At 46.4% G+C, this 23,224-nt stretch overlaps 1 protein-coding gene across 1 annotated transcript in view; it reads right to left on the bottom strand.

Annotated features, from left to right (window-relative positions):
- LOC307026942 (uncharacterized protein) overlaps positions 1–23,224 on the bottom strand; it is a 32,006-nt gene extending 8,782 nt beyond the window's left edge. The window contains exon 1 of the mRNA XM_079695102.1: positions 22,125–23,224. Within this exon, the coding sequence (XP_079551228.1) occupies positions 22,125–22,610 (486 nt within the window). The 5' untranslated portion in view covers positions 22,611–23,224. The remainder of the gene's footprint in view (positions 1–22,124) is intronic.

The following is a 23,224-nucleotide window of genomic DNA, read 5'->3' as shown; positions in this document are numbered from 1 at the left end:
AACTTACCGCCATCCGTCCGGAGCGCCAATCAAGAAACGGATGCAGTATCTGTGCCGGGTTCAAACACCTCCGGTCGAAGATCTTGAAGAGAAATGGCTTCTGGAAAATGAACATGTTTGGGGATACGTATTCAACTATATGGCGAATGAACTGCATTTCTACAATCTGAAGAATGGAGAAATGTATGGACCCCACAGTCAGGGGCGTCAGCTGACCCAATACTATACAGGGGCACAACAGGGGCACAGAAAAAAAAAATGTTTTGCAGTTATTTCTTTGAAAAAAGCATGGGCACAGATAATTAATGCAAGCACGCGAGCAAACATTTTTTTGCACTTATTTATTATAATAAAGTGTCATAAATAAATAGTACAATCAGATTGTTATTTTCTGCATCATTAAATATCTAGCCTACCTGAACCAAACTGAATTGAATTGGCCTACTTGTGAACTTAACTGTATACAGTATCTCTAAATCACTAACTGATGAAGGCAAAAGAGGCACAATGAATCTTCATGAAATATCTGTCAGCAAACATGGACTTGAAAACTGAAAACTGAAAGAGAACCCCCCATCCTATGATGGTGTGATGGTGACTATCCTATGAGGTGTGTACATGGTCAGAGAGATGGGAGAGGTCTATGTTCATTTTTTTAAAAGTAAACTGTAACGTCTCGGTTTCAGTTTTGCAAAGCTATCAATCAATTGACAGTGGCTTAACTTGGAGAGTGCTCCTCTCTCAACAGACATGATGGCAAGATGGTGGAGTCTGTCTTGCCCCATTGTGCTTCTTAACCACGTGTGGAGGCGTCTCAGCACGCTGAATGTACGTTCACAAGTGCAGCTGGACACTGGAATGGTCAGAGATATCTGAATGACCTGTGTCAATGTTGGGAACATGACATGATCCAGCAAACTGAAAAGACATTGCATGTCAGTGATTGGAAGGCTTTCCTGCTTTCTGGCCAGATAGTTTTTAGCCACCAGCACTTCCTCTTGCTTTAGATCCACATTATAATGATCTGCCAGACCTCTGAGGTCCTCCTCACAGAGAAAGTTGCTAGATCCTGGATTACAGGCCTGAACACCTTTTAGAACTGTGCTGTTGAGAGATGAAAAACGCTGCTCCATCTCAGCAACCATCCTGTCAAGGCAAGGTAGATACACTGCGGTTCTCAACTTCTCGGCATTCCCTAGGTCACTCGCTGCCCCACAACTAGACTCGACTACATACTCCTCCATGCGTCTCTGCTTCTGCCTTTGTCTTGGTACAGCACATGACTCAGGGATTTGGTGTGTTTCGCACAAGGCCTTTGCGCGGTCATAAACCTCAGCTGCTTTGTCATCAGTGCGCATTTCTTGTAGAGTGGCGCACACAGCGCATTTGAACTCCTCAGCTTTTGCCAGGTCCACAGTTTCACTTTGTAGGTATTTGTGTAGACTTTCTGTCACAGACAAAAAAGTCTTGAACATCATCAATAGATAAACTGTGGAGAACCTTGCAAGGTTGGCATGCAGACCCACAGCCGTAGGGTTGCTGATATTGGACAGGCACGTGAGAACTGCTGGGAAATTCTCTATCATAGCGTTGATAGACCTCAGCTGGCAAGACCATCGGGTCTTGGACAGCTGTACAAGCTCAGAAGCTTGTAAGCCAAGCTGTTTCTGAGTCTCCTTAAACTTGTCATGGTTCACAAGGGAGCCAGAAAAGAATGTATAGACATTCTGCAGGAGGTCAAATAACTTCCTGGCCTCTGGTATGGCCAGACATGTGGAACAGAGCACTAAATTCAATTGATGTGCATAGCAGTGCACATAAATGGCCATGGGATGGTTCTCTCGGAACTTTGCTTGGACCCCTCCAACAGCCCCACTCATGACTGAGGCGCCATCATAAGCCTGTGCAACCACCTTCACATGGTCTATGCCATTCAACCTTAGCTGTTGTTCAATGGCAGTTGTAATGGACTCCGCGTCAAAACCCTTCAAATCTACCATAGCTAGTAAATGTTCTTGCACACTCCCCCCAGCAACATATCGGACACACACAGCTAGCTGCTCAGTGCTGCCATCTCTTGCTTCGTCAGCCATCACTGAAAACATTCCAGCCTCCTTAATGTCTTTACTGATAGCTTTTGTTATCTCCTGGGCACAGCACTGAATTACTTCATTTTATGATGAAGGTGACAAGTATGTAGTGTGTGATGGTGCTGAATATGTCTGAAGGAAAGGGTCGAACTCTTTCAAGAGGTTCATGCATTCCAGAAAGTTCCCCTGGTTGTCGCTGGACATGCCCTCATCATGGCCACGGAATGGGATATTTTGTTTTCCCAAAAACTTGGTAACAGCCACAACCCGGCTGAGGTACTCCCGTCTCTCTTTTATTTCATGCTCAGTGGCAGAATCCAAATGGTCGACAACACTGCCATGAGCCTCACTGGCTTTATAACTACACCAAGACTGCATGCTTGCCTTATGTGCTGGTGATTTCTCATGCTCTCTATAGACATCCAGAGCTTTTTTCCAATTTTGAAAGCCAGTGTTTACAAAGGTGTCATTCTTCAAATGTTTCCCAAATATTCTACAGGGAAAACAAAGCGCTGCATCTTTAGCCTTGGAATATTCCAGCCATGTAAAGCTTTCAAACCAGTTGGCGTTAAATGATCGATTCTTTGCACCAAAGTTGTGCTGGGGATATTTTGACAACTTAACTTGGTTTGGGCCAGACTTCTTTCCCCCAAGATCACTTGTATGTCCCTCAAGATTGTGGACACTGCTTTTTTCTCTTGCTCCCAGTCTAATGTTCTCTGCCACTGTGGCAACTGTTTTCTCAGTCTCATCTCTGGGGTGTGATCTCTCCGGCCTGTCTGTCTCTTGTTGTCCTTCCTTCTCTCTCTGCCTTTCCCCTGCCTCAACCAGCTCAATCTCTTCTGCCCTCTGACTCTCCTGTCTGGTGCAACGTACAAAAAAATCATATGCTCAATAGTTACCTCAGATAACCATTAAAAGTTCAAATAACATTCATCACATCTATAAGTAGGGACATTTACAGTAGCTAACTACATTGTCAGCTGAGTCTCACTCTCACCTGTCAGTGTCATCTCTCAGTGTCATCCCTTCCTGTGTCCCTTCAATCTCCTCCTCTCCTCCTCTGCACTCTGCTGCACTGAGTCTTGAAACAACATGAACATATTACAGTCTAATGTCTGCATTTTCATTATCTACATTTTTACATATGCAGATGTAAGGTTACTTGTGTATAACCTGTTTGCAGTTATTCCTAATTAATATTAAATTAATAGCCATATCACCTCTGCTCGTGCTCATCAACATCCCTCTCTCCTTCACCTCCTCCGACACTCTGCTGCTCCTCTTTGTCTGGACAGATATGTAACTGTTAGGCTAGTGACCAGTGGTGAACTCAACTTGTGGGTTGTTACCTAAAAGTGGTTTGGGTTGCCTTGTTACCTAGCTTACCTCTCTCATTTCTCCTTGCTGCTTTATCCCTGTTCCGAGCGAATAACTTTCTGATGTCCATTTACAAGATACTAAATACTAAAATACAGAATACTATCAAATCAATCAAATCGTGAAGTGATAAATAATGGGAAACCAACGCCGGAGCTAAAAGGTATGTTTCAAAAGACGGTTAGGATAACTCCATCGACTACTCACGTTCAAAGCCACATTTCTTTGAAAATGTTTCACCTCAATAATAGATTTTGTGATTTAAGATACTTGGGTTTATATATTTCTAAATCTGACACTGAAACTGTCAGTGCCTCACCAGCCACGAACCTCAGCGCATGTCACTGCTATTCACATCTCCATCCATTTAGCCTAGTCTATTATGTTTTATAAATTATTAAAAAGTGCTATTTATACAAATCACATAACATTTAACAGTGTAGCCTATACGATTAGCTTCCAGGCAAACTCATTCAAATATATAGCCTACTCCTGTGTGACCTTCACTTCTAAAACTAAGATTATGTTCATCGTAAAATTACGTTGCTTACCAGATTGACCGCAAGCTTTATTTCATGGTATCCTGAACTACCAAGGCAAAACACGCATCAACACTACGGGTTATCAGAAGGGACAAAAAACATTCGAATAAACAAATGAAAGCAGCGTGTGCTGAATAGGACTAGTCTTATGCTGTGCAAGAGAGGTTTACAGTAGCAAAATTGAGTTCGCATTGTTAGAAATTAAAATCAATGTTTTGATGGTATAATGTAGCTTAAACATACCGTCAGTTTAAACGCTCTTTTATACTGAAAAAACAGAAATTCTTGTGCACAAGCAGTTAAGCTTTTATTCTGAAAATCCTTCATCTACGGTTAGCATGTAGCATGTGGCTAATATACGATCTCCTAGAGATGAATTGAGAAGCGAAATGACTTGGTGTGGTGAAAACCGAAACCTACTGATTTAACACTACAACGATAGATGTCGAGATACTACCATGCTGAATATTAAATGAAGGTACAGTTTATTTGAATACATTATTGTTTACAGACGAGAGTAGCATGTGGCAACATCCGGAATGACCGGAAACCAAACGAGCCGAGAAGTATTGTTTAGAGTATTGATTACAGCGTTTAGAATGTGTTAAATGAAAAGTGATGAAAGAGAATATGAGGAGAAGCGGCGTGTTAAGCATATATTGAATGTGAAAAGAACCTATCCTCTGTTTAAATGCAACAACGGACATTGGAGACGAGGCGAGCCGGCTGGCGGGGAGGAGCCAGCAGAGGATATATATAGCAGCGCCGGGGGAGAGATCCGCTGTCTTCTTCTTGCTCAGGAGAACCGGATCACAGCTGTTTTCTGCCGGAACAATATTCTGTCTGTAACACTACCGCGCCTTTTTTAATTAAAGTATCCCATTTGAATCTTTTCAGAGACTCCATTTAGTCTCATTTTAAAGCTTCTCTCCTGGACGCGAGAATAAAGAACATATTTAACAGCATTGACGGCCACAATGCTTGTAAAAGACGCTCCGTGCAAAGGGGTTATAAAGTTACCAGACACACGGGCAGGCAAGTGCATAGAGTTACTAGTCCGATAGGAAAGTTACTAGACCCGGGCGTGCGGGCGTGTCGCCATTTCGAACCCTGAATAAATTAATAAATTAATAAAAAAATCAGTGACCCAGGCATACCGGGGCACCTCAGATCTACAGGGGGGCACATGCCCCCGTGAAAAGGGTCTCGCGACGCCGATGCCCACAGTGTTAAAGCGACGTTGAACTCAACAGATTGGGCTGTGTTAACTCTGGTGTCTTCCAGAGATCTCCACGCAACTATTGTATCGGAAGAAGTAGTGCATCAAGAAAATACTGTGAAACCAGCGGTGTACAAGATATTTGCAACAAAAAGCAAAGAAACGCAAACAAAAAGCGAGATCAGAGAAGAGTTTTCACCGTTACCCCTCAATGTGGAGGAAGAAGAAGGAAATATCCCCCCGCCGCCAGAAGTGAAAAGAGTCCTGACAAGCACCGTCTGGGAAACTAAAAGCGGACCATCTGGGCGATGGTATTACCGCGCAAGCCGTTTGCTGACGCAGGGGGGAGGGGTTCTCTCTAAAACACAGTGTCCTGCCATCTCTCTCTGTTTCTGCTGATGTGTAAAATATACAAAATAACGTTTTATATACTTACTCTCTTGTTAAAAGGTGATGAAGTTTGTAGCGTAAGCCAGCCATCATTATTCTAGTTTTAAGGATCGAAGGATCCAATGTATTTTTAAATGGAGCAGAAATATAACTAGTCTCCCAGTGCAAGTATCTTGAACAGGGAGAGTCATATTGGAACTCGCACTTGACTTTTTAAGAAACATATCCAGAAAGTAACCAATACCATTAAATTCAACTTGCAACATTTTAAACAAATTAGACCTTTTTCTTAACTGTCAATGCTGCAAAGTCATACCTCTACTGTATGATTCTATCCCACATGGAATACTGTTTTAAAAACTGGTCGTCTGCTTGTGCCACACACCTGAAACCCATAGAACAGCTGTTCAAGAGAGCTATCCAGGTGTTTGACAGAAAGCCACATTCATACCACCTCTGCACCATCCTTGAATATGCTGCTCATGCTCTTTCTGCATATAGTGTATTTATTTTTGCTGTATATATGTATATATAAATGTCATGTTCTTATATGCTGTATGTGACGGGGCTACAGATGGAAATTAGCTCAAAGCTAAAATCCGGCTCATTTACACTTGTAGGCATTATTTTTGTTTTAAAGTGTTCATCAATGTGCACTACGGTAGCCCTGAAGAAAATTAAACATTAAAATATGTTATCGATGTCCCCATTCCCAGTTTGTTTTGGGAATAATTGCGATGTTTACTATGTTTTGGTAGCTCTTACCAAAACAGAATTTTTGTAAAAGACTGCGACTCTAAAAGGCAAGTTTGTGATTTTAACACTGTTTCGATGAAACAATACATTATACAATATTACGACTTTTTGCCATATTTTTAACACAATCTTTTTTTTGTGGTTGTAGGGCTTCAAGATATTTAGCATGTCATGCATAAACACGGTGTCATCTTTTCCTTCAAACTGACGTGCTGCCCGTTTTACAAAACAAGTTATTTTTCTGCTTCTTCATCCTCTGAATGTTCCTCCCCCGTCCCTCTTCCTTCAGCCAGCACAACAAGAATCAAGGTGGATCTGTGAAATGAAACACCTCTTCCCAAAGCGTGACTTCCCTATTGAGAGCATAGGGTAGTAGGGTCTAAACCAATTGGCCAGATAAACTAACATGCAGAACGTACGGTATGTTTGAAGACTAACCATTTATCCAGTTCAAGCTGTCTTTAAGATGTGACATTGCGCTCTGACTATCCCCCGTAAAATCGTGACAAACTATTACTTATTCTTAAATTTGACCTCTTGCTGCTTGGTTGAAAATGATAGATGAAAAAATAACTTAAAAAAAAAAGACTCAAACAGCGAGGGACATTATACTGGTGAAAAAACTCTCAACGACGATGTTCAGTAAACGATCAATCAAAATCGAAGGATCCAATGTATTTTTAAATGGAGCAGAAATAGAACTAGTCTCCCAGTGCAAGTATCTTGAACAGAGAGTGTCATATTGGACTCGCACTTGACTTTTTAAGAAACATATCCAGAAAGTATCCAATACCATTAAATTCAACTTGCAACATTTTAAACAAATTAGACCTTTTTCTTAACTGTCAATGCTGCAAAGTCATACCTCCACTGTATGATTCTATCCCACATTGAATACTGTTTTACAAACTGGTCGTTTGCTTGTGCCACACACCTGAACCCCATAGAACAGCTGTTCAAGAGAGGTCCAGGTGTTTGACAGAAAGCCAGGACTGTAATACACATGTATCAGACATGCTCCCCTTGCTATAATGAAGACAACAGTTTTTAAAATGTAAAAAACACTTTTTTTTTATTTAAAAAAAATAAATGTCCTATTTACATTTAAACATTTTCACACACAAAATCAATAGTTATACTGATTGTAACATCCCCAGGACCGTCTCCAGCTTAGAATTCCCCAGATTACTGGAAATATCATGATGGAGTTTTTTCACTTCAGTCAAAATATTCATGTGTAGCTGTTTTTGACACACAGATGCATTACATCTACAAACAGAGCATACAATGAGAGCACATGATACACTTTTGATGTTTGTTTCATTTCTTCGGTAATGTTACAGAATGTTTCGGAAAATGAAGATTCCAGGACCACTTTAAATGTTTCGTTTACAATCGTTTCCCAATGACCAGGAATAGTACTGCCAGAACAAACGATATCCAAAATGTCTTCTAGTTTACAAACCTCAGCCATTCTGTTTACACGGGGATCACTATTCACTCTGTTTTCAATCGTCCTCATCACCACACTTATTAAAAGGGTATTGACTACATTCTGATCAATATATACGGAGCTTTTTGCATAGTAGTTCCCCATTTTTATTTTACTTTAAAGAAAAAGTCAATGTATCGAAAAAGAAAAAATCCCTGACTACAACCAACCGCAGGTTATTAGTCTTTTTCTTCTCCATCCAACTCGGCATGGATCTTTTCAAGTCTCTCCTTGAGGCGTCTACAATTTTTGAGATTGTGCAGAAAAGCCTCCGAAGCGCCTTGGATCATCCAATCATCCGTGAAAAATTTTTTATCAATAAGAGTCTGGTCGATCTCAGTTATGAAGTCGGTGAGCCAGAGTCTTTTCATTAACGCGTTGTAATTGTTTCTGAAGAAAAAATCGGGCATGTCATTCAGACAATCGTGTTGCCTCTGGCCGGGGTGACTGACTCGGCATCCGTTGCATATTTCTTCTCTGTACCGATGTATCACCCCCTCCACAATATCAACCAACACTGATTTCACTGTGTCCATAAACAGAGACGTCTTGGCCCAAGGAGCAAAATAAGCAGCAGTAGTACTGCAAGATTCGGGTGTCCAGAATGGTGGTGATGATGGTAGTCCAGGAGTTTGTTCCTGGATGCAACTCGCGGGGGGAGACTTGGTTTTTCTCAGATCCATAGCTAGTTTTCAAACTGTCGTCTTAGTGGGGTCCTTAGTTTTAGATGCTTTGCTGAGTGGAGGGAGGGACTTATTGCGTTGAGTGGGGGGAGTCATCTGTAGAATTGAGAGTTTTTTTCACCAGTATAATGTCCTATCATTTTCAACCAAGCAGCAAGAGGTCAAATTTAAGAATAAGTAATAGTTTTTCACCATTTTACGGGAAATAGTCAGAGCGCAATGTCACATCTTAAAGACAGCTTGAACTGGATAAATGGTTAGTCTTCAAACATACCGTACGTTCTGCATGTTAGTTTATCTGGCCAATTGGTTTAGACCCTACTGCCCTATGCTCTCAATAGGGAAGTCACGCTTTGGGAAGAGGTGTTTCATTTCACAGATCCACCTTGATTCTTGTTGTGCTGGCTGAAGGAAGAAGGACGGGGGAGGAACATTCAGAGGAAGAAGAAGTAGAAAAATAACTTGTTTTGTAAAACGGGCAGCACGTCAGTTTAAAGGAAAAGATGACACCGTGTTTATGCATGACATGCTAAATATCTTGAAGCCCTACAACCACAAAAAAAAAAAGTACAAGTATATTGTGTTAAAAATATGGCAAAAAGTCGTAATATTGTATAATGTATTGTTTCATCGAAACAGTGTTAAAATCACAAACTTGCCTTTTAGAGTCGCAGTCTTTTACAAAAATTCTGTTTTGTTAAGAGCTACCAAAACATAGTAAACATCGCAATTATTCCCAAAACAAACTGGGAATGGGGACATCGATAACATATTTTAATGTTTAATTTTCTTCAGGGCTACCGTAGTGCACATTGATGAACACTTTAAAACAGAAATAATGCCTACAAGTGTAAATGAGCCGGATTTTTAGCTCTGAGCTAATTTCCATCTGTAGCCCCGTCACATACAGCATATAAGAACATGACATTTATATATATATATACAGCAAAAATGAAATACATGATATGCAGAAAGAGCATGAGCAGCATACAAGCATTTACCACATGGCAGTACAATGCAGCAGCTATGATATATAAAGTGCAAGATAAGATAAAAGCGCTACATAAAGTGCAAGAGGAGATACCCCTGTGTTAAAGTGCATTTATTTAGCGGTGATTACACGTCTGTTTGTTGCTCAACCATTCCTTAAGTTGACCTTTAAAACTATTGAGAGTGGGACAATCCCGTATCTCAGTTGGGGGGCTATTCCACAATGAGCTGCCTTTAATGGAGAGGACATTTTGTCAAAAGTGGTCCGTCTGTGGTGGACCTCACAGTCTCCTCTGGTTTCTGACCTAGTGCTGCGTCCAGTGTGTTTTCTGTGGATGAATTCCCCTAAGGGAGGGGAGGAGGGCCAGCCCATGTAAATATAATTTTTTTTAAAACTACATACTTTTAAAAGACATAAAAATGTCAAAAACTCAAGAAATTGTGATTTTCAAGGATGGTACAGTGGTGGTATGACTGTGGCTTTCTGTCAAACACCTGTATAGCTCTCTTGAACAGCTGTTCTATGGGGTTCAGGTGTGTGGCACAAGCAGACGACCAGTTTGTAAAACAGTATTCAATGTGGGATAGAATCATACAGTGGAGGTATGACTTTGCAGCATTGACAGTTAAGAAAAAGGTCTAATTTGTTTAAAATGTTGCAAGTTGAATTTAATGGTATTGGATACTTTCTGGATATGTTTCTTAAAAAGTCAAGTGCGAGTCCAATATGACACTCTCTGTTCAAGATACTTGCACTGGGAGACTAGTTCTATTTCTGCTCCATTTAAAAATACATTGGATCCTTCGATTTTGATTGATCGTTTACTGAACATCGTCGTTTGCATCAACATGCATACTCTTTTTGTTGTACTCATACTGTCAATACGTAGATTGTGTTATCTAGCTTTAGATAGAATATTTTTTCTTCCTCTTTGCATAATTTGCATCCACAATCCTTTGCCAGTAGGTGTTTCCACAGTCCTTGCGGTTTTCCGATTGTTCAACTAATTGGGAGCTACTGTAAGCTATTTGTATTTGCATTTTAGCACATTACTTCCTGCAGTGATTCAGAAAGTATTGTGTTTGGGCTTTTTATTGTGAAAGGGAGAACACTACTCAGAGCCTGACATGATTTCATAGAGAAAGCGAGTCTTATAGGGAGCCAATTTAAATGCTAATGTCGTCTTTATTCTACATCCATTACAAATTTGTGCAATCAACTACTTCATTATGATAAGTTGTCTACAGCCACTTTAAATGCAATCAAATGTATATTTCTAAGTGCTTACAACTTAAAAAATCTTTACGTACAAATGACTGTATATTGAATATATTTCTGTACCCAGTGTTGAACAGGACCCAAACCTTTGAGAGATGAAAAAGGACAAATCTGCTTTAATCAACTGCCAGTAGTACTGCAAGTAGTCAAGTCTGCATTTGTGTCTGTTCATTTGTAAAACGTGGAATTCGGTTTCTTTTTAATGACCTAGGTGGATTTTGGCTTTTTTTCTCTTGCCAAGATACTTTTAGACACACTTTTGAGGCAAAACCTTATAACTAGAACACTGATGGCTGGCTTACGCTGCAAACTTCATCACCTTTTAACAAGAGAGTAAGTATCAGCAGAAACATAGAGAGAGATGGCAGGCACCTTTACAGACACTTCGTTTTAGAGAGAACCCATCCCCCCTCTGTCTAGTGATAAGATGGCAGGAAGGGGGGAGGAGGGGGCAGGGCCAGGCTCACACACACACACACACACACACACACACACACACACACACACACACACACACACACACACACACACACACACACACACACACACACACACACACACACACACACACACACACACACACACACACACACACACACACACACACACACCAAAAGGCCTGACAGCCATAGGACGAGGTAAGGGTGACAGTAAGGGGTTGTGTGACTAACTTTTGACGAGGAAGGTGCTTTCTTTGTTCTGATCAGCCCCAATCTGAATACTCTGTCTGAATACATTGAGAGTTACTTTTGACTCTAACAGTGTTCCACTGGAGTCATAGCTTTCTGAACTTATTTCTTAGCAGCAATTCGGTTTCTTTTAAATGGCCTAGGCGAATTTTGGCTTTTTTTTTTTTTTTTCCAAGATACTTTTAGACACACTTTGAGGTATGCAAAGCCTTAAAACTAGAACACTGATGGCTGGCATACGCTGCAAACTTCATCGCCTTTTAACAAGAGAGTAAGTATATAAAACGTTATTTTGTATATTTTACACATCAGCAGAAACAGAGAGAGAGAGAGATGGAAGGAAGGGGTGAGGAAGTCTCCCCAAACTCTACAGACACAGGCCATAGAAAAGAGGAAAGTGTGACATTAGGAAGGCAAAATGTGTTTTCTTTGTTCTGATCAAACCGAATCCGCATACTCTGTCTGAAATACCTGGAGAGTTACTTTTGTTAGAGCTTTCAGAGCTTTCTGAACTTATTTCTTAGCAGCACTGAGCATTTTTGTGTTGTATTGTATACAGTTGAAAAGTGCACAGATAAACAGTCAAGCATGGGCGGTAAAAATGTGTCTCCTCAGGCTCTCTAATACACACACAGTCATCTCTCAAACGAGGTGCCTGCCTGCTTTCCAGGACTTTTTACAGCCTCTGGCCGACTGCAGGGCCATGGGGTGTTAAGACAGGCACCTATAGCTCTGGAGTGAAGGTCTCTCCACACACACACACACACACACACACACACACACACACACACACACACACACACACACACACACACACACACACACACACACACACACACACACACACACACACACACACACACACACACACACACACACACACACACACACACACACACACACACACACACACACACACACACACACACACACCTCCTTGGGAGGACATCAGTGATGGTCCGCACACCCACACACACACAAACACACACACACACTTGGGGGGCGGGCCCACCTGTCACTTTTTATGCATACTAATGTGATTGAAACATTGTTTATGATACACCACAAGGCGCAACAGTGGGGGCTTTTCACACCTGTGAATACACATCAACCACCTCCTATCGACGGATCTCACACCTACTTGGGATCTCACACCTCGAACAAAGGGGAGGCGGGACTTAGCTCATTAGCATAAGTAGGTAGAGGTGTGACCTGTCACAGCACCTGTCACTTTCTATGCATACTAATGAGACGAAAGCGGGATGAATCTTACTACTTACCTGTCCATCAGACTGTGGGTGAAATGGGGTAGTTCGAGTCTTGTCAATCCCCAGCAGCTCGCACATCCCCTGGAAAACAGCTGACTCTAAATGTGTGCCCTGGTCACTGTGCAAGCACTGGGGAGCTCCGTACCTACACACCCACTCAGAGGCGATCTTTTCTGCCACTGTGGATGCTTGCTGGTCTGGGACTGGATAGGCTTCTACCCACTTACTGAAGTAGTCTTGCACTACTAGTATGTAGCTATTGTGTCTCTCTGTTTCATGTAAAGGGCCCATCACATCAACTGCAATCCTCTCCCTGGGGGCACCGACTCGCACCGTGCCCAGAGCCGCTCGAGGAGTTTTCTTCGGGCGAGCTTTAGCAGCACAGCTGGGGAAGGTGCGGCACCAGAGTGTGACATCGTCTTTCATGTTATACCAGAAATATCTGGTTTGCAGGCGCGTGAGAGTTCTTTCTACTCCAAAATGGCCTCCCACAGGACCGTCATGCATCTTCTCCGTCACTGAACTGCGGTACATATGAGGCAGCACAATCTGGGGGTAAAACGTTGTTCCTTCAGTGCTATAATATTTCCTCATTAGCACTCCATCTTTCTGGTAAAGTCTATTCCACTGTGCCCAGTATGTTTTAGCAGCGGGGCTGAAGTGTGCTATGTCTGCATATGGCAGCCGGCCTCTCCCTTCATCCATCCACTTTTTTACTGGTGCAATGTCAGGGTCAGATTCCTGAGCCATTCTCAGCTGTTCTTGAGTCCAACCAGAGAATAAGCTGGTGTTGGGAATATCACTCACCCAGTTGATGCTTGGATTTAGCAGGTTCGGCTCAGCTACCCCCACTGGAGGAAACTCTGGCTCAGCTACCCCCACTGGATGAAACTCTGGCTCAGCTACCCCCACTGGAGGAAACTCTGGCTCAGCTACCCCCACTGGATGAAACTCTGGCTCAGCTACCCCCACTGGAGGAAACTCTGGCTCAGCTACCCCCACTGGAGGAAACTCTGGCTCAGCTACCCCCACTGGAGGAACCTCTGGCTCAGCTACCCCCACTGGAGGAACCTCTGGCTCAGCTACCCCCACTGGAGGAAACTCTGGCTCAGCTACCCCCACTGGAGGAAACTCTGGCTCAGCTACCCCCACTGGAGGAACCTCTGGCTCAGCTACCCCCACTGGAGGAAACTCTGGCTCAGCTACCCCCACTGGAGGAAACTCTGGCTCAGCTACCCCCACTGGAGGAACCTCTGGCTCAGCTACCCCCACTAGAGGTTGCTCTGTGTGAGTCCATATGGCAACTTCAGCTGTACTGTCTGTCAGGTCGCACTGTGCAGGGGCACGACTCCCTGCAGGGCCTCCTGGAAAGTGCGTCTGCATTTTGGTGGTTTCCCCCCGTTCGATGAACCACCTGAAAATCATACTCTGCCAGCTACTCTAGCCAGCGGGCCAGCTGTCCCTCTGGTTCTTTTAACCTGGTTGACCAGCGCAGGCTGCTGTGATCAGTCCGGAGAGTGAATGGTCTGCCAAGCAGGTATTGTCTGAAGTGACAGGCAAACTCCACGCCTGCCAGAAGTTCGCGTCTGGTGGTGCAATAGTTCTCATTCATAACACTCCGTTCGATGTCTCACTATGGGATGCGCCTCATCGCGGAGCAAACAGAAGCATTAATCTCATTACGCCAATCCTGATTGGCTGGTGATCTTGACGTCAGCGTCAGGGAATCCACCCCCTATAAGTAGCTTGCGCTACGCCGCATGCGTCATTCAAACACCTCTTCTCGCTTCAGAGCACATCTCTATATTGGTAGCCGGGCTAGCTTAACAGTCCACAGACTGAACCAAGCTATCCCGCGCCGTGTCAGGCTGGGACTCGGTGGCAGCGAGGGACGTGCGAGCGGAGCCCCGCGCTGTGTCAAGCTGGGGCTCCCAACTGGACCTCACCATGGTCTCGCCCGCGGATGATGTCCCGGAGTTGGACTACATGGAGGACGAAGAGGATGAAACCTCTGGATTCCTCCTGTCCGACTCTGATCAGCAAGACGATGATGTCTTCGTGTCATCAGCTCAGGCTGCAAAGCCGGGAGCGATGGCTGCTCTCCCGGGCGATAGCACACCAGCTTCGCCCTGTCTGAGTATAGACCTGCAGGCCTTGTGTCAGCGTGCCGCAGCCAGACTAGACATCCCATGGCCCGAAATGGCCAAGGAGACCTACAGGTCCCGTTACGAGGGGAAAAATTTGCCCCAAGCAACGAGGACAAAGAGGCAACTCCTGCCGGTCTTCCCGGAGATGTTGGATGATGTGTCGGTCTCGTGAAGAGACCGGCCCTTCAGCAACAAGGCCCCAATCCAGGGTGCCTCCTCCCCTAGACTGCGACGGTATGGAGAGGCTCGGCCTGCTCCGCATACCGCCGATGGAACCGCTGGTGGCAGCTCACCTCCTCCCGAGGATGGCGACTACACCGAGCAGGAACCCCACGCTGCCGGCAAAGGCGGACCGGTTCCAGTCAACCATGACTGAACGGTCCTACAGAGCCGCAGCATTGTCTGCCAGGGCTTTGAACATTTCCTCGCTGCTAACCGCTTACCAAGCGGAGCTCTGCGAGGATCTATCGAGTAATCCTGGACCGGCAGTACTGGACGAGATAGCCGCGATCACGGACATCTGTCTCCGCGTTCAACGCTGCGCCGTCCAGGCCACGGGAAAGGCAATGGGAATTATGGTGGTGCAGGAAAGAGCTAGATGGCTCAACCTCACCAACCTCCCAGACCGGGAAAGAGAGGATGTGCTGGACATGCCCATCGTTCCCGAGGGGATTTTTGGATCTGCGCTCGCTTCTATGCAGAAGAGATGCGAGTCCAAGAAGAAGGAAGACGAGGCCCTCCACCTCTGTCTTCCTCGATGGGTCCAGCCGCTGCCTTCACAGCGGCAGTCCCTCGCCCAAGCTACCTCAGCTGCTCGGTTTAAAGTACTGAAACAGCAGAGGTCACGGCCCGCCCCGAGTCCCCAGCCCAGGCAGGAGACGAAGGCGAATTGGCCCAGAAAGTCTCCGGTTCCGGCTGCAGCCCAGGCGCAGCCAACCCGGAATTTCGGCCAGCAGGCGAGGAAGAAGAAGCTGGCGGCCTGACAGCCTCCTCTTCTTCCCTCGGTGACGGAGCTGGAAGGTTCCCCAGCTCCAGATGTGTTCCCGCTGCCTCGAGAGATGCCTCAAAGCCATCCTCAAGTGCACCAAAACACATGTCACAATATTGCTCTGTTTTCTCGGATAAAGCATTTTCCGCTGACGCATCCAGGCCTCAGGCTGAGGGCGCAGCTCAGAAAAATGAAAGAGAAAACAATAAAACCAATAAACAGCCCGCCATTTGTTCCCCTTTTGAGAGCAGCTACGGCCTCTCTCAAAAGGCGGACGATGAACGGGTCTGTGAAGGCACCGCCGCCACGCGCATGCGCAGTAACGACTGGGGCTGTGAGGCTACCACCGTCACGTGCAGGCGCAGTGCCGGCTGGGGTTGTGAAGGCACCTCCGTCACGCGCATGCGCAGTGTCGGTGGGGACTGTCAAATCGGGGTACCACCGTGTTCAGACACTAGAGGGCCCCATAACACAACAAATAGAGACTCAGAGAGCAAAAGACGTGACATCTCCGCTGGCTCTAAGGAGCGAACAGTGGAAGATGCTCACAACGTCTGCTTGGGTGTTCAAGACAGTTACACAGGGTTACAGACTCCAATTCGCTGTCACCCCCCCTTGCTTCTCGGGCGTTCTGTATTCACAGGCCCGAGGGGAGTCAGCCCACATTCTAGAAAGAGAGATTCTCTCACTTCTAGAAAAGGAGGCTATATCTATAATACCCGCCGAGCAGAGTCAGAGCGGCTTTTATTCCAAGTATTTCCTCGTTCCCAAACGGGGAGGGAACGGAATTCGGCCAATACTAGATTTGAGGGCTCTGAACAAATATCTAAGAAGATACAAATTCAGAATGCTCACTCACACATCTCTGCTGCGTCTCGTGCGACAAAACGACTGGTTTACATCAGTCAACCTGAAAGATGCGTATTTCCACATCCCAGTATATTACCCACACAGGAAATATCTGAGGTTCGCATTTCAGGGGATCTGTTACGAATACAGAGTACTTCCCTTCGGTCTGTCTCTCAGTCCAAGAGTGTTTGTACGATGTACGGAAGCCGCGATAGCCCCGTTAAGACAACAGGGTATTCGCCTGGCAACCTACCTAGACGACTGGCTGCTTCTCGCACAGTCGGAACAGGAGGCTATTACGCAGACAAATGTCCTCGTAAAGCACCTGCTCAACCTGGGTTTCATAATAAACACAGAAAAGAGCATGTTGTGCCCGGCACAGACTGTACTCTTCCTGGGTTCACACCCGCCTGTCAGCGGAAAGAGTGAAAGCTTTCAGAGCTTGCCTCGCTCATTTCCAGCTGCGCAAACATGTTCTTTTCAGATCATGCCTCCGGTTACTGGGGCTCATGGCATCAGCCATCCTGGTTGTACGGCTGGGACGGTTACACATGAGGGAGTTTCAGCGCTGGGTAGCCGCTCTAAAACTAAACCCCGCGCGTCATGGAGCACGGAGAGTGATGGTTACTGTGAAATGCGTAATGGCACTGCGCCACTGGCTGCACCCGACTTTTCTGGTACGGGGCGTGCCTATGGGTGCTGTCCTTTCACGGAAGGTGGTCACCACAGACGCATGTCTGACAGGCTGGGGAGGTATTTACGAAGGTCGTCCGGTGAGGGGTCTCTGGAGCAGAGACCTCCAGCGGTCGCACATAAATTACCTGGAGCTTTTAGCGGTGTTCCTCACCCTAAAACGCTTTCTGCCTTTTCTCAGAGGACACCATGTCCTTGTGAGGACGGACAATACGACCACAATATCGTATATAAACCGACAAGGGGGTTTGCGCTCTCTCCAGTTACACATGCTGGCACGCAAACTGATCTTGTGGAGCTGCGGCCGTCTCCTCTCTCTGAGAGCGACGCACGTACCGGGTGTGATGAACCTCGGGGCAGACCTGCTGTCCCGGGGTGTACCACTATATGCAGACTGGACTCTACATCCAATGGTTGTGAGCCAGCTGTGGGTGCGTTACGGCCGAGCCGCGGTAGATCTGTTCACATCAAAAGAAAATGCTCACTGTCAGCTTTTCTTTTCAATGCGCGATCAAAACGCACCATTAGGCGTGGACGCGCTCACGCACATTTGGCCTCCGGTCCTCCTGCTTCCTCCACTAGGTCTCTTTATGACTGCAAGTGGAGGGTGTTTGAGGACTGGTGCCTTCAAAAAGGGCACACCTCTTTTCAATGCCCTGTGGGAGTGATTTTATCATTTCTACAGGACCTAATTGATAAACACAGAGCTTTCTCCACGATCGAAGTCTACCTGGCTGCTATTGCTGCATGCCATGTGGGTTTTGAGGGTAAGACGGCCGGCCAACATCCTCTGGTCTGCCGTTTTATGAAGGGAGCTCGCAGGCTCCTTCCTGTTTCCAGGTCACTGGTGCCCTTATGGGACTTGACAGTGGTTTTAGATGGGCTCACTCGAGCCCCATTTGAACCCCTGGAAGAAGCTGACATGAAGCACCTGTCACTCAAGACAGTGCTGTTACTGACCCTGGCATCCGCCAAGCGAGTCAGTGACATTCATGCGCTATCTGTACATCCTTCATGCACTCAGTTCGCCCGAGGGTTAACGAGAGTGTTGCTGAAGCCCAACCCTGCCTTTATACCTAAGGTGGTTGGTTCATGTACCCCCTTTGACATTGAGGCATTTCCTCCGCCGCTGTGTCCCTCCGGGGAACAGCAGCCGAATTTGCTATGTCCAGTCCGTGCTTTACGCACTTATATGGACAGATCAAAAGAGTTTCGTCATAATGACCAACTCTTTGTGTCCTGGGCTAACCCTCAGAAGGGCAAGCCTGTTACTAAGCAACGGCTCTCTCACTGGATTGTGGAGGCAATTGCTTTGGCTTACACGAGTCAGGGTCTGCAGGCACCTTCGGGTTTGCGTGCTCATTCGACTCGTGGTCTGGCTACATCCTGGGCTTTGTTCAGGGGTGTTTCCATCCAAGACATTTGTGCAGCAGCGAGCTGGTCCTCGCCGCTCACTTTTGTCCGCTTTTACAGATTAGACGTCTTTGCTCCCAGTGTGGCCCATGCAGTGCTGGGCCCCCTGCTGAGTTAGAGCTCTAACTGTTAAGTTCTGGTTGGTCTTGGTGACTTTTGAGATAAGCTCGTCTGGCAATACAGGAGCTACAATATCCCATAGTGAGACATCGAACGGAGTGTTATGAATGAGAACTATAGGTTACTTACGTAACCCCAGTTCTCAGAGTAACATGAAGTGAGATGTCTCACCAGACGGCCCTCCTTGCTATGGTGAAGCGAGAAGAGGTGCTTATTTTGAATGACGCATGCGGCGTAGCGCAAGCTACTTATAGGGGGTGGATTCCCTGACGCTGACGTCAAGATCACCAGCCAATCAGGATTGGCGTAATGAGATTAATGCTTCTGTTTGCTCCGCGATGAGGCGCATCCCATAGTGAGACATCTCACTTCATGTTACTCTGAGAACTGGGGTTACGTAAGTAACCTATAGTTTTGTTCTGTGGCTGACAACCTCCTGCTTCCATAGGCTAGCACCCTCTCCTCACCCCCTGGATTTGGCAGAGGACTGCTCCGATTCCCCAGTCACTAGCATCGGTGTCGAGAAGCATCTCGCCGCTGTCAAGGGGGTAGCCTAGGACAGGAGCTGTTGACAGTCGTCCTTTCAGCTCTCCTGGCATTCCTCTGTCCAATTTTATGGTCAGCTCGTGAAGAGGTTTAGCTATTGTAGCAAAGTTTTCCACAAAGCGTCTGTAATATGATGCCAGGCCCACAAACTGACGTACCTCAGAGATGTTACGAGGCGTAGACCACTCACCCACCTTCTCCCGGAAAAGGCAGCACTTTGACGGTTTCAGCTTCAGGTTAGCTCCTCGTAGCCTGGCGAACACTTCACTGAGCCGGCTTAGCATTTCGGAACTGTCCCGCCCCAGGACGATGATTTCATCAAGCACGTCTCCCACTGAAATCCCGCTAATACTCTGTCCATTAGCCTCTGAAACGTGGCCGGTGCATTGCACAGTCCAAAGGGCATGACGTTCCATTCAAAGCCCCTTGCGAGTGCACAAAGCTGCGGTTTTGCGGGCCCTTGGTGTCAATTCCACCTGCCAGTAGCCTGAAGTCAAGTCTAGTGCACTGAATTACCTGGCAGTGGACAGTGTGTCCTGAGTGTCCTGAATACGTGGCAGGGGATAGGCATCTTTAATAGTCCTTTCGTTAAGGGGTCTGTAATCCACACATAATCGCGGGCTTTGGTCTTTCTTCCTCACCATGACAATAGGTGCAGCCCAGCTGCTGTTGCTGGGACGAGCTACACCAGACTCCAGGCTCTGCTGTACCTGCAGATCTCTGTTTGTCTCTGGCCATTCTGCGTGGCGGCTGCTTCACAGGCTGCCCAGGAGTAGTCTGTATGTCGTGCTACACTAAGCTGGTTCGGCCAAGGTCAGTGGGCCCGGTGGAGAAGACATCACCGAACCTCCTTAGCACGTGAGCTAGCCCGGCTCTGTCCTCCACAGACAGGTGAGCACAGCTCTCTGCATACATGTCCTGTAGATGACTGGGCACAGATATAACAGGAAAGTCATTGGGGTCTGATGTTACTGGGGACTTGGTCGGATGGAGATCCACTACCCCCAACACCTCAGCTGGCTGAAGAACTCCGACCACCACCCCTCTCTTCAGAGTAACAGATGCAGGACCAGGATTGTAAATCCGCATGGGAATGTTGGAGGAATGCCGGGTCTGTACAACAACACGGGCTGCCAGGACGTGCTGTCTCTCAATAAAGCCTTTAGTGGGGGTCAGCATCATATCTTTATTAACAGCAGAGCGGAGGCGGGCAGTACCAGGCACCACATACTCACACCCCGACTCCAATACTGTTGTGCGGGATACCCTGACGAGGTGCACTTCAGGCTGTCTGCTGGGTTTTGAGCGAGGCACTCTCTCACCGAAGAGGGTGATTTCCCTGCGACCATAGTCCAAGTGAGCATGTGACTCAGTGTTTCCCACAGATCTGAAATATACTTGGGGGGGTGGTGGTAACGGGGGGAGGGGGGTGACGTGCCTCTGTGACGTGCAACAACATTAACACTAACCTTTCTGTTGGTCGCTTGCTAGCAGACCCTTCACGCCATGGCAGAGCGAACAGGTACAGGCAGGGCCCTGAGTGATAGCCCTATAGTTTAAATCTACTACCCACAAATAAACATATGGACATGGGTTACTATTTAAAAAAACGTCCATGGTAGACATGGTAACCGGTAAGAATTGTTTTTAAATGTTGGAGTTAAATGCATCAATCTGGTGCACTTTGAGGGGAAAATAAAGAGACTAGATCTATGGGAACACCTATGAAACAGAACCGTATACATTTCAATAATCATAAAATCATAGCCATAACCAATAACATCCCATTTCCAATATGAAAAAAACAGTGAAACTTGTTTATTTATTTATTTTTGGTTCATTTATAGTTGTGAGTGTGTCTGTGCTCCTGAATCAGCCTCTCCCTCCTCTCCCCCCTCTCCCCCCTGCTCCTCTTTGAAGCAGCAGCAAAGACTAGTTTTAGCTCTCAACAAGTTTTAAAAGTGTATCTTACCTTTTTTCACCTAGTTAGCATTTTTTTATTTATTATTCCTGCATATTTTACTAATCACTACCCCCTCAAATGGAAATATGTTTTTACATAAATGGTGACCACACCGTTTGAGACCCACTGAGAACTTAGACTAAGTTAACTATCTAAACACTCAGAGTCCTTTACCTCACCTGAACTGAGGTTATCCCGGGCTTGAATGACACACAGAGACCAATCAAGGGCTTTGTTTTATGATCTGTATGACAGTGGCCATGTCGACAGGCCAGATCATGTAGACAGCCAGTCAGCCTGTGTGAGGCAGGCCACTTAACAGGCCAGGCCATCGGGAAACCCCCCGGTCCTCCCGATGGCCAGTCCGGGACTGGGTACAGGACGCGTAGAACGAGGGATCATTGTCCATAAGTAAATCGATCGCAGATTGCGTCACGATTGCGGACGAAAAAAACCAAAAACTAAACAGGTAGAGAAATATACTTGGGCGGCCGTTAATATATCTGGGCGGCCCGCCCAAGTATACTCTATGTGTGGGAAACCCTGTGACTGCAGCAGAAAAGGGTGCCCCAGGATAACCTCTGTATTTTCAGCTGTGTCTGCCATAATAAAGCTCACATTGGTTACCTTGCTTCCGGCTTGAACTGGCAGGTTGACTTCCCCTCGGACAGCGATGCCCTCAGGACCGATGCCTTGTAACACTCGTACGATGGATGGCTGGATTTGAAGCCTCGATTCAACAGGAATGGCGTTGAAGTGGCGGAGGGGGAGTACATTCCTCCGAGCGCCAGAGTCGAGCAGAGCACACAGTTCCTGTCTCTGTATCAGTATCCGGATACTCATGTCATCATCAGAGCCTTTATTGCATGTGACCACCGTACCTGAGTCAGGAGCTGGAGTGTTATTAGGTGCATGCTGTTTGCCTTTTCGGGAAGAGGGACAGTTCCTTTGTATGTGCCCCACACCAGAGCAGTTGTGGCAGATGACTTCTCTAGAGTTCATTTGTACAGGTTTAGCTCTGTTAGGCGACCACTGCTGGTTAAACCTCGGTGCTTTACTCTGTGTGCTAACGGGCTCCGCAGCCCACTCTTCAGACACCCCGAAAGCCTCCATACAGGCGGAAACATTAGCATTTCATGCACCATAGCTGCCCTGGGTCTCCGCTCTGCAGCATTGCGATAACCAGACTGCATTAGCTGTGTGACGGCTCTGGCAGCTCGTCTGGTAGCTTCATACCTCTGGGCTATCTCGTAGGCTCTAGCCAAGGTGCGCGGCTTATCCTCCCGTAGTCTTTGGATCACTTCTGCATCGGCAAGGGCGTTGGTGAAAATCTCCACACTGATGACGTCCTGCTCCGACTCAATACGGTCAGCATACACCATTGAAACTTTTTCATAGATGTCTTCTCTTAACAGGTGCAGGGCCTCCCCCGCTCCTCTGACTCTCTGTCTCAGTTCAATGCCTATGGCAGCAGCATGCTCTGAACACGGTCCGTAGGCCGCCTCAATCTCACTCACCATCCGCTGATAACTCCAGCGAGCAGATCTGGGGTTCTTGTGGATGATGGCAGCCGCAGGTCCAGTCAAGCTGAATCTGAGATGCACAGCCATAGTCCTCTCTGACCAGAGGTTAGCCTCAGCACATCCTTCAAAATGGAAGAGGAAGTCTCTCCATGAGCCAGCCCCATCAAACTGGCTTGAGCGTAATGTTGGTATTCTCTCTCTGTG

The sequence above is a fragment of the Notothenia rossii genome, assembly GCF_949606895.1.
Source record: "Notothenia rossii genome assembly, contig: scaffold_158, whole genome shotgun sequence".
Taxonomy (NCBI): Eukaryota; Metazoa; Chordata; class Actinopteri; order Perciformes; family Nototheniidae; genus Notothenia; species Notothenia rossii.
The sequence above is the reverse complement of the archived record's forward strand: the minus strand, read 5'-3'. Positions and strand labels throughout refer to the sequence as shown.